Raw genomic sequence first — 12,277 nt, 5'->3', positions numbered from 1 at the left:
GGGGGTAGGGTAGGTGGGGAATGTGCTAAGCAAGCAGGTTTACAGAAGCGAGAAATGCCGGTTAGTTTATGTATAATCACTCATTCCATTACATATCAGACTACATTTAGGAAGGTTTACAACCCATTCTACTACACAGCGGGTTACATTCAGGAAAGGCCTCACAATGCTCGTAGCAAACAGCAAGCAAAACAGACTTCTCAGCAATTGTATTTCTTATCAAAGATCCATAATAAGCAGAAAAGAGAACTTTAGCTTTAAACTAAGGCAGGGCTGTCATTTGGATTTAAAGCTGTTCTTTTCATTCCCCCCTTTTCCTTGTGCCTAAAGAGCCAATCTTGGGTCTTTTAAGCCTCTGTTTGTAATGTCTCGAGCAGTAGGTACTGAGTTCGTAAGACCATTAATTGTACAGCATTGAACCTGTCTTGGACAAAATTAATAATTTTGTTTATGATGCAGAGGCCTAATGTGAGAGCGAGAAGTAGGATGGCTAGAGGCCCGAGTAAAGTAGAGAGCAGGGTAGTTAACCATGGGGATGCACTGAACCAGGATTCAAACCATCCTGCCTCCTGTTCTTTCTTTTTTCGCTCATGTCTCCTCACGTATACCCAGTCTCCGGGTCGGTAGTGATGCGGCTCAGGAGGGGGCCCGGTCTCGTAAACGGCTCTCAGTCTGGGCCAAGCTTTCTGGTGGGTGCGCTGGAGTTCCCTCAGGGAAATAAGAAGTTTATGATCATCAAATTCAGTTAACACATTAGACTGTAGGTTGGGAATTATAGGGGGGGGCACTCCATACATGATTTCAAAGGGGGTTAATCCCAGTTTGTAAGGGGAGTTCCACACCCTGAACAGAGCGTAGAGGAGTAAGACTACCCAGTTAGCGCCAGTCTCCATGGTCAATTTGGTTAGGGTCTCTTTTAGGGTTCTATTCATTCTTTCTACCTGTCCTGAACTTTGGGGTCTATATGCACAATGTAGTTTCCAATCGGCCCCAATAAACTACACTATCCCTTGTATTACCTTTGAAACGAATGCTGGTCCGTTGTCTGATCCTATTAGGGTAGGGAATCCGTACCTGGGCATGATGTCTTCCAACATTTTCTTTGCTACTACTTGCGCAGTCTCATGCTTGGTGGGGAAGGCCTCTGTCCATCCTGAAAAGGTATCTATAAACACTAACAAATATTTGTACCCATATTTTCCAGACTTTACCTCGGTGAAGTCTACTTCCCAATAGGCTCCCAGCCTGGTTCCGTGGGTTCTGGAGCCAGGGTTTTTCCCGTGGTTGGTGGCGTTAGTTAGTTTGGCAAGCTTTACAGCTAGTAACTATCTGTTCAATTTTTGTCCTAGAGTCTTTAATGGTGATCCTAGCATGTCTTATTAAGTCTTGCATTTTTCTTGTGCCCATATGAGTGGCTCGGTGCATCTTGGATAAGACTTTATTTCCCATTTCTTCTGGGAGGATTATGCTACAGTCTGCTGCTCTCCACCATCCATTAAGGCACTGAGTCATAGGCAATTTTTGGATCCAGTTTAGGTCTTCTTTAGTGTAGGTGGGACTTTCTGGTAAACTAGCTGGACCGGGGTCTGGTAGGGTGGTCGTTAAAGCACAGTCCACCTGTAAGGCCACCTCTCGGGCCACCTGGTCAGCCAAATTATTTCCTCTGGCCACCGGTGTGACCGGTTTTTGGTGGCCTGGGCAATGTATGATGGCTAGTCGTTTAGGCAGCCAGAGTGCCTTTAAAAGAGCCAATATTTCTTCTTTATTTTTGATAGTTTTCCCCTCTGCAGTTAACAGTCCCCTCTCTCTGTATATAGCTCCATGTATGTGGGCCGTAGCAAAAGCATATCTGCTATCGGTATACACGTTTAGTCTCTTGTCTTTTCCCAAAGTCAGTGCCTTGGTTAAGGCCACAAGTTCAGCCCGTTGGGCAGAGGTGCCAGCTGACAAAGGCTCTGCCCAAACAGTCTCAGTTTCAGTTGTGACTGCTGCCCCCGCATACCTTTGACCCTGATGTACAAAGCTGCTGCTGTCAGTGAACCAGGTAACCTCGGCGTCTGGTAGAGGGTCATCCTGTAAATCTTCCCGAACTCCATGAACCTGTGCCAATTTCTCAGCGCAGTCATGGAGGGGGGTATCCAAGTCCGGGTCTGGTAACAGGGAGGCAGGGTTTAGTGTTCGGGGGCGGGAGCATAAATGATTCTGAGGGGATTTAATAATAGTCCCTGGTAGTGAACCAGTCGGGCATTACTTATCCATCGGTCAAGAGGTTGTTTGAGGACTCCCTCGATGGCATGAGGGGCTGTAACATGTAACTCTTGTCCCATAGTTAATTTATCAGCATCCTTTACCATTAGAGCTGTAGCAGCGATCATATGGAGGCAAGGGGGCCAGCCAGCCGCTACTGGGTCCAGTCTTTTTTGAAAGATAGGCAATGGGCCTGGGCCATGGGCCAAGGAGTTGCGTCAGCACTGCTTTGGCTACCCCTTTATTTTCATCTATGAAGAGATGAAAGGGTTTGGAGACATCGGGGAGCCCTAAGGCTGGTGCCGACAACAGGGCGAGTTTAATTTGCTGGAAAGCCTGCTCAGTTTCCTCTGTCCATTCAAAGGGCACCTGTTCTCGGGTGACCAGGTAAAGAGGCTTAGCCATCTCGGCGAACCGAGGTATCCACAAGCGGCAGAACCCGGCCGATCCCAGGAATTCTCTTACCTGCCTTCGCGTTGTGGGTCGGGGGATGCGGAGGACGGTTTCCTTCTGTGCATCAGTGAGCCATCGTTGGCCTTCTCTTAACAGATACCCCAAGTAGGTTACCTCGGATCCAGATCCTCGTGAAGTGCCTCATCGAACAAGGTGGGTGAGTTTTTAAATCCTTGGGGGAGCCGGGTCCAGGTGAGTTGCCCATTTATGCCTCTCTCAGGGTCGGACCACTCGAAGGCGAAGAGCTCTTGGCTTTTGGGGGCCAGAGGCAGGCTGAAAAAAGCATCTTTTAAATCAAGGACAGTATACCATTGTCTTTCTGGGCTGAGGGCACTTAGGAGGGTATAGGGGTTGGGTACTGTTGGGTGTATGTCCATGACTCGGCGGTTAACTTCTCTCAGATCTTGTACCGGACGGTAGTCCGCACTGTTAGGTTTTCGTACAGGCAGCAGGGGGGTGTTCCAGGCTGAATGGCAGGGACGCAAGATGCCTAAGTCTAGGAGGCGACGGATATGTGGCGTGATGCCATTTCTGGCCTCCATTGACATCGGGTATTGTCGGACCCGAACTGGATCTGCCCCCGGTTTCAGCTCTATGAATAGAGCTGGGCGATGTTTAGCCAACCCCATACCCACGGTTTCAGCCCATGCTTCTGGAAACTGCTGGAGCCAGGGCTCTATGTTTTGACTTTGTGAGGGTGGCTCCTGATGGAGTCGATATTCATCTTCTAATCTTAGAGTAAGTATGGTCATGGGTTGGTTGTGAGGGCCAGTCACTTGGGGGGGCCCCCCTGGCATAAAATGAATCTGGGCCCCCATTTTAGTGAGTAAGTCTCTTCCTAATAAGGGGCAGGGGCTGTCGGGGATGACTAGGAAGGAATGGGTGACCTCTCCATTTCCTAGGTCCACAGTCCTCTGGGTGGTCCAGGGATATTTTTTTTATTCCGGTAGCCCCTTGGACCCAGGAAGATTTTTCAGAAATTTTTCCATGGGGTCTGATCAAGACCGAATGTTGTGCCCCTGTGTCGACTAGGAATTGAACTGGGTTCCCCTCCACTTGTAGCGTTACCCTAGGTTCGGGGAGGGGATCCGAACCCCAACCCCCTTTTCTGCATCTTGAGTGAAGAGGGCGGGTGTGGTTTTTGGCTGCCACGGTTTTTGATCATGACGTGGCTTTTTCTTCTTAGGGCATTCTCGGGCCCAATGGCCTTTTTCTTTGCAATAGGCACATTGGTCCTTATCTAGGGGCTTTTGTTTATCCAGGGGCTTTTGGACAACAGCGGCCAGGACTTTGGTCATTTCCTCGGTGGCTTTAAGTTGCCTGTCCTCTGGAGTCTCTCTATTATTATAGACACGCTGGGCAATGCGGAGTAAGTCCTGAATCTGTTTTCCCTCCAGGTCCTCTAGTTTCTGGAGTTTCTTTTTAATATCAGTGGCTGCCTGATTTACAAAGGCCATTACAACAGCAGCTTGATTTTCGGGGGCCTCGGGGTTCATGGGGGTATACTGTCTGAAGGTTTCCATTAATCTTTCTAAATAAGTGGCAGGGCTCTCTGTCTTACCTTGTATTACTGAATACACTTTTGCCAAATTAGTGGGCTTGCGTGCAGCAGCCCGGAGACCCGCCATTAGAGTCTGGCGATAAATGCGCAGCCGTCCCCTACCTTCTGCCGTGTAGTCCCAGCCATCCTGTGGGGGTCGGGTCAAGGGAAAAGCTGCATTAATGAGATCAAGGTTAGCAGTGGGTTGGCCGTCATCTCCAGGAACCAGCTTTCTTGCTTCCGATTGAATTCTTTCTCGCTCCTCGGTGGTGAACAGGAGTCGGAGGAGCTGCTGACAATAATCCCAGGTGGGTTGGTGGGTAAACATAACACTGTCTAAGAGACTTATTAAATCTTTAGGGTTGTCAGAAAATCGGGCATTCTGGGTTTTCCAGTTATATAGGTCACTGGTAGAGAAGGGCCAGTATTGAAGTCTGGGATTCCCCGTACCATCAGGAGGCCCTATTTCCCGTAAGGGTAAAGCTACGGTGGAGTCAGGAAGGCGGAGTCCTGGCTCATGAGGGGCCCGCCTACAGGTGCGTCCAGCCGGCCTTTGGACTTCGCCCCCACTAGGCATGGGCGCGGGTTGAGCCTCCTTATTCTCTAGTTCTCCTATGGGCTGGGCTACAGGAGGCTCTGCCGGCGCAGCAGGGATAGGGGCAGCTTGCGGAATAAGAGGAGGAACCTGGTAAGAGGGAGGGTCAAGGGAAAGTAAATCTTGGCTGTCGGGGAGAACAGGGGGTGCAGTTGGAGTTGGCGGCTTGGGAGGGTTGATAGGTTTAGCCGCTAGAATTTTGCATGGCCCTGTTGTTAAAAAAAAAGGCCATCCAGGGAGGTGGGTTTTCTACGAAATCTTGCCACTCCAGAATATAGGGAATCTGATCCGAGTGACCTTCTTTCCCTGGTAGGAAAATTATTGATTTTACTTTAAGGACCACAGGGAGGCAGAAGGTTCTCTCTGTAGGCCAATTGACCCCAAAGGTGGGCCATTCAGAGCGGCAAGAGGTGATCAACTTCCTTTTGCGAATGTCTAGGCTTAAGTTGTGTCCCCTAGCTTTTACGTCCCTGAAGTTGGCGAGAAGGAGGGAGAGAGGGGTGCTCTGCGTTTGGCCCATGTTATGATTCTGAGGAAGAGGAGAAGAGAAGGGGGCGCGGGCAGCACGGACGTGGGGGAAGGGGCGCCGCTGGCCAGGGGGCGGGAGGGAAAGCCGCAGGGAGCTGAGGAAGGAGGAGAGAGGAACAAAGGATGGAATAATTAATTCTGATCAGCCGATAAAACACTCAATTCCAATAAAACATCCGACCCATGAAAGAAAAACAAGAACTAACAAGAATCTTTCGCAGCGGTTCCAACTTTCTGGTGCCGTCTCGGCCAGCCCAACAGAGAGGGTTGTGGCTAGGACGGCGGTAATTACAAGGGCCCAGGGGTGACAATACATTTAGACTGACATAGAAGCACTCGCGTACTCGCCCGTCCGCGTCCCTCTCGGGAACTTAGGTGCCTCTTAGCATGGGCGGGCAGGTATAATCCCCCTGCTTGGATCAAAATAAATTTTGACCGCCTTAAGCCGTATGAGGATCACCGCGGAAGTCGGGTTAGAGCCCACTCGAATCCCGTAGCTTATGCCGTGGGACTACACATAGGGTAAGTCAGGCGCGTGCCCCTGACTCCCAACAATCATTCCAGTCAGTTTAACAGACAGACACACAGACACACATCACATCAAAATACGGGTAACAATTGGCATGCCTAGATGGTTTTTCTTTTAGACGCGTAGAGATATTTCTTAGCACTCTGGTAGTTCATAGAGAAAATGAAAGTATTTAGTTCGCAGGCGCGTTGGGCGTAAGCAGCCCACAGAAAAGAATCCTGATGGGCCAAAAAGGTCCCCCGATGGACCAAGAAGGTCCCCAGATGGGCCAAGAAGGCCCCCAGACGGGCCAAGAAGGCCCCCAGATGGGCCAAGAAGGCCCCAGACGGGCCAAGAAGGCCCCCAGACGGGCCAAGAAGGCCCCCAGATGGGCCAAGAAGGCCCCAGACGGGCCAAGAAGGCCCCCAGACGGGCCAAGAAGGCCCCCAGACGGGCCAAGAAGGCCCCAGACGGGCCAAGAAGGCCCCCAGACGGGCCAAGAAGGCCCCCAGATGTCAGTGGACGTCTCCAACTGACCCCGGCTGGGTGCCCTATAGCGCGTCCGCCAGGGTCACACCAGCTTCCAGACAGAACCGGTTCTCCAGAGAAGAAAGACAGATCAGAGAGAAAAGGAAGAACATTAGAGCCGGCTTACTTACCGATCGGAATCAGATACGACCCGTTGACCAGAAGTCTGGTGGGCTCGGGGGGGATCTCGGTGGGACCTCCAAATGTAATGCCCGAAGTTCCGAAACCTCCCACAAAAGTCCACCAGAGTCGTAAGTCAAAGCCAAGCGGCAAGGGTCGTTTATTGCAGGTTCGAACCTGGTCCTCTGCGCACTCGTCGCCGGTGACGCAAGAGGCCACGATCAGGGTTGGTACAGCGTTTTTATAGACAGAGACAAATAGCACAGGGGAGGTTTCAAATTATGAGGGGCCTGATTAGTTGATTTTAAAGTAAGGACATTTGTTGTTCTCTGATTGGGCGTCCTTTGTCTGTCCTTTGGCGGGAAGGCTTTGTCCGTTACTTGTGGCGGGAGGAAAAAAGGGGGAAGGGGGAAGGGGGTAGGGTAGGTGGGGAATGTGCTAAGCAAGCAGGTTTACAGAAGCGAGAAATGCCGGTTAGTTTATGTATAATCACTCATTCCATTACATATCAGACTACATTTAGGAAGGTTTACAACCCATTCTACTACACAGCGGGTTACATTCAGGAAAGGCCTCACAATGCTCGTAGCAAACAGCAAGCAAAACAGACTTCTCAGCAATTGTATTTCTTATCAAAGATCCATAATAAGCAGAAAAGAGAACTTTAGCTTTAAACTAAGGCAGGGCTGTCATTTGGATTTAAAGCTGTTCTTTTCACTGGAAGAGCCTGGAATCAAGTGCCAATCTGCCTCCCAGACCACAGTGCTTTCTCTGTGACCATGTGCCCTGGGCGGGAATGCCTTGTAAGAACAGGGACGGAAACAGATGTCACTGATCCCAGGGATGGTGAATTCGGGGTGAAGGGATGACAGAGAGGGGCTGAAGGGTGACAGGTGCCTCTCCTTGCTCTTGGCCACTACAGGGCCACCTTGCTCATCGGCAACCCCTTCCAATGATGGCATTTTCAGCAAATGGAGGGGAAGTGGGTCTTTCCACCACCCCCCCATTGTAATTAGTTGTCAAAAAATTTTAGATGGAAGGGGGAACACTCAGGTCTTGATGAGATGATACAGCAAAGATTTCATTTCATCTTGAATTTGACATTAAACTTTAATAGTCTCAAGGACAAGAAGCCAAGAGATATCAGATGTAATGAGATAAAGCAAAGTTTCTCTGACAGCAAATTTGATCACAAATGGGCTCCGAGATTGCTTCTTTGATATAAATGAAACATAATTCATCTTCCAGCGCCCCGAATGGGCTTTCAGGCCGGGGATGAGGCCAGCATCTCTCTTGCCTGGCTCTGACAAGTGGCAGCACAGGGAGGAGGTAGCTGCTTCGCTGGACCCTGCCTGGGCAGTCCAGTCACTCTGTCGGGGCAGACAGGGCAGGCAGCTACAGGAGCTGAAGAGCACCGGGCTGTTCCTGCCAGCGGCTGGAGACACCTTCTGCTCAGAGCTGGGTTTTGACTTGGGAGATTCTTCGCCGGGTCAGAATGGCAAAGAGGGTGTCAAGCAGGATAGGACCCTCCCTTACATGTCTGGACTCTGTGGGAAACTGCTCTTTGATAATTTCCTGGTTTGGACATAAGAGGGGCACAGCAGTTTATTTTGAATGCCCCATTCGTCCCCTTCTGAAATATTTTCTTGAAACCATTCCTTTCTTTTCACACTTCTGTGGCTGCCCAAATTCAGACAGCAGCTGTGCTGGGTGGGGGCAGGGTGGAGGAGCTGGCCAAGGGCTCCAGCCTCCCAGTCTCCATTAGCTCCCCACTGGTTTTCCTAATCTTGCATAAATTACCATGCTAATGCCTGCAGGACCTGCCCACCACCTTTCTGGGTTGCTGCCTCTGAGTACTGCAGGTGCTGCTGGGTCAGGTCCTCAGGATCTGGGCAGGGCCCCGGCCACAGTCTCCTACTCAGCCTCCCAGCCTCCAGCCTTTGCCCCCTCACATCCTTTCTTCTTGGGTCACAAACCTGCAGATACTTGAGGACAGGTGCCTGACTCTGATGCCCAGGCCCTCCACAACCCAGTGGCCCTCGCTCTCGTGTCACTCCCCAGCTGTCCTCCATTGCTTGCCTGGGGCATCTCCATCATGGCAAGCAATGGAGGACAGTGGGTGCAAGCACTCCAGAGCAAACCATACCCTTCTCATGCTTTTGCTCTGGAAGTCCACTCAGGAAGTTCTTGCCCTGGTCAAACAGTACTTACCCTTCTTGGGTCTCTGAGGTCACATCTTCTCAGAAACCTTCCCTTTGCAGCTCTGCCAGAAGACAGCTCCCCTCCTCTGGGCTCCCAGACCACCAAATGACTCAGGGTCTATCTTCCCTGACTTACTGCAATTCCTGCACATTCTTCTTCCAGACCAAGAGCTTCTCAAGCCATGTCTCGTTGATCTTCATATATCCTTGGGCAGATACTCAGTGAGGACACATTGGATGAAATCAAATCCTGGCCCATAGAATGGTCTTCTGGGACATGCCAGGCTCAGTTTGACCAGTAACCCACCCCGGGGGTTGGGAGGGTCAGAATGCACACACACTTACCTGATTTCCCCGGGTGGAAGGAATACATCAAATATAGTAGTTCAACCTAAATAATGTTGTCCAAATTCTCCTTGAGTGAGAGTTTGGGATTGTGACATTGAGACAAACTAAAGACAGAAGGTCTGCTGACATCATCTTCCCCTCTTTCTTAGAGGCCCAGAGGGAGGGTTCAGTTTAAGGTGTCTTTACCTCCCTCAGCTGAAGACAGCCTGACCACCTGATGGGGAGAGAGTACTCCATGGAGTGGGGGTGAGGCAGAACAGAGCCGGGAAGGGAAGTAAGGGCTGCCATTCATTCTAGGGGAAGGTGTCTCTGAGAGCTCTAGGTCCAGTCAGAAATGTAGATTTAGCCCAGATGTCCGTCAACACACAAACAGGTAAACAAATTGTGGTACAATACGATGGACTATTATTTGGCCACAATAAGGAACGGACTACTGATACGTGGTGCCCTGGGATGAACCTCAAAAACATGATGCCAAGTGAAAGAGGCAGGCATAGGGCTCCTCTATTGTATGATTCTATTTGTATGAAGTGTCCAGAGTAGGTAAGTATGTAGAGACAGGAAGTAGATTAGCGGTTGCCAGAGGCTGGGAGGAGGGAGTCGAGGTATGGGGTTTCCTTTTGGGGTGATGAAAATACTTTGGAACTAGACAGAGGTAGTGGTTGTACAACACTGTGAGTGTATTAAATTGTCTACTTTATGTGAATTTCATCTCAATAAAAATAATTGAAAACAAGCACACACAAAGGGGATATAGATTTCATCCTGGGGGATCTGGGGAAATTCTACTGGACATCTTTCCTGTCACCCTGAGTTGTCTCATGAAGCTGCCTGTGCAGATGTGTGGGTGTCTACCAGAGCTGTCACTCTACACAAGGCCAGGGGACAAAGGTGACAGGATGGTCCATGCAGAGCAGATGGAGCTGTGTCCTCCCTGGAGTGTCATGGGACCTCTGGCCAAAAGAGGGGGGGATGGCAGAGGCTCTCGGCCAGCCTCCTTCATCCATGTCTTTTAAAAAAATCTTTCTTTTAAGTTTCACTTATTTATTTATTTTTGAGAGCGAGAGAGAGAGAGAGAGAGAGTCGGGAAGGGGCAGAGAGAGAGAGAGGGGGACAGAAGATCTAAAGCGGGCCCTGTATGGACAGCAGAGAGCCTGATGTGGGGCTCAAATTCATGAACTGTGAGATTATGACCTGAACTGAAGGCAGACACTTAACTGACTGAGCCACCCAGGAGCCCCTTCATCCGTGTCTTTTGATTACACGATGTGATTTCTTTTCCGCCCTGTAGCTGCCAATCAAAGGACTGACCACTGATTATTGGGAGGTGGTGGGTAGAGAGGGGTTTGCTCCTCTGGATTGCCATCCTTGCCATCCTGCCTGTCTCCCCACACAGTGGCCAGTGCCAGCACTCTCAAGCTACAGTGGCGAGAGAGCGGGGGGAAGACCCTAGGTGATGACAGTAGAGACCCAAAGTCATTATTTTAATGGAGTCTTGGCTGTGCTTCCACATCTCCTTATCAATGTCATTAGAATTAATTTGATTGCACATTCTCCCTCTTCTCTCTCTCTCTCTCCTTTGTCATCACAATGACTTTCCTCGAGGATATGTTACCCTAGGGCATGACAACTTTGCTCCTGTTGGGACCTTTGAGGCCATGATGGCAGCATACGAGAGCTCTTGCTCACTCAGAGCTGCAGAGACCTCTTCCTTCTGGACACCAGCTTCTCTTGCTCTTGGGGCCCTGGGGTTGGAGAGGATCACAAAAGGCTGCTAGCCTTCTGTTTGGTTGTATCTCCCTACAGAACTAAGAAATCCAGTGTCCTATTCCCATCAGCCACAACACAATTTAGGGGCAATAGCTCAAAGAATTTTGTTCTGCTCCTCAATGCAGAGTTCTTAAAGCACGTGGAATTCTCCATCCTGATAGTGGACTCCCCACCCACCCAGTCCAGGCTTTGTAGACCAGAGGCTGGCAAGGCAGGTTGATAAGGGCCACGGGGTAACCTGCATACCACGGAGGGGTAGAAGTGGGTGTCAGGGTGTTGGAAACCACAGACACCCTACCAGTGGCCTTGCTTCAGAGGGAAGGATCTGTAGGTGAGGGTACATGTCGTGAGGACAACATGAGGCTTGTTGTCATGCCTCTGTACTAACAGTATTGGCTACTGGGTGAGCCCCCAGTGGTCCTTTGTCACTGTCTCCTCAGAGCTGGCCTCACTGAGGCTACAAGGTAGAAGGGGAGCTTTCTGGATTCTGGATTCCTTCTTCTCCCCACAAACAGACTTCCTTGGGCAGCCTGAGAAGCCTGCCATATGTAGTCCTTCTGGAAAGACCCCATGGGAAGATCTTTGGTGTGTTTGCTAACCACCAGTTTGGATTTCAGTAGGGTCAGAAATAACAGAGTATGTGGCAGGTGCCAGTGACACTCATATTTAGTGCCGATGGCCCCCCATTTTAGCACTTTGGCTTCTGCCCTGCGGGAACTTGCCTGGCCTGATGGTCTGTGCAAAATTGATTGATTCTGAAGTCTGTGTGTTGGACATTGAGTGACTATACCCTTCTGTTTTCTGCATCTGGAAAATGCTTTAGAGAGGGCACCTGATCTGCATTTCTAGAGGGCTTGGGGTCATGCTTTGTAGAGATGAGGGGTGAGAATTAGACTATGTGGCAGTGTGGTGGCAATGTGGGGGGTGACCTCAGGCAAGTCGTGTTCCTTTATGGACTATATTAGTTGGCTTGGGCTGCTATAATAAAGTTCCACAAACTGGGTGGCTTAGCGCAGTAGAAACTTCTTGTTTCACGACTGGAGACTAGAAGTCTGAAATCAAGGTATTGGCAGGGCCATTCGCCCTCTAAACCTGTAGGAGAGGATCCTTCCTTGCTTCACCCAGATCCTGGTAGCTCCAGATGTTCCTTGGCTGTAACAACATAGCTCCAATCTTCGCATGGCGTTTTCCTGTGTCTCTTCCACCCTTCCCTCTGTGCATGTCTGTCTCTGTGTCCACATTTCTCCTTCTCATAAGAACATCTGTTCTATGGATGAGGACCCACCTTCAAGCCCTCATTTTAACTTGATTGCCTCTGTAAAGACTCAATTTGCAAATAACGTCACCTTCTGAGGCACCAGGGGGTGACAACTTCTGCAAATCTCTGCTGAGGGGAACAAATGAACCCCTAACATGGGCCTTGGTTCCCTTACCTGCAC

At 50.2% G+C, this 12,277-nt stretch overlaps 1 protein-coding gene and 1 pseudogene across 1 annotated transcript; both read right to left on the bottom strand.

The window, feature by feature from the left end:
• Positions 1-230: 230 nt before the first annotated feature.
• Positions 231-6,176, bottom strand: LOC124506133 (uncharacterized). Its single transcript, XM_047072148.1, has 2 exons — positions 2,003-6,176; positions 231-1,153 (listed from the first exon to the last, which is right to left on the bottom strand). The coding sequence occupies exon 1, from the start codon at positions 4,815-4,817 to the stop codon at positions 3,765-3,767; it is 1,053 nt and encodes a 350-aa protein (XP_046928104.1). The 5' UTR covers positions 4,818-6,176; the 3' UTR covers positions 231-1,153; positions 2,003-3,764.
• The window catches only part of LOC124505864 (40S ribosomal protein S16-like), a 23,988-nt pseudogene continuing 16,575 nt past the window's right edge, over positions 4,865-12,277 (bottom strand).

Source organism: Lynx rufus, unplaced genomic scaffold (assembly GCF_022079265.1).
Source record: "Lynx rufus isolate CCGP_SWC_20201006 ecotype Redwood Valley unplaced genomic scaffold, mLynRuf1.p SCAF_9, whole genome shotgun sequence".
Lineage (NCBI taxonomy): Eukaryota > Metazoa > Chordata > Mammalia > Carnivora > Felidae > Lynx > Lynx rufus.
The sequence above is the reverse complement of the archived record's forward strand: the minus strand, read 5'-3'. Positions and strand labels throughout refer to the sequence as shown.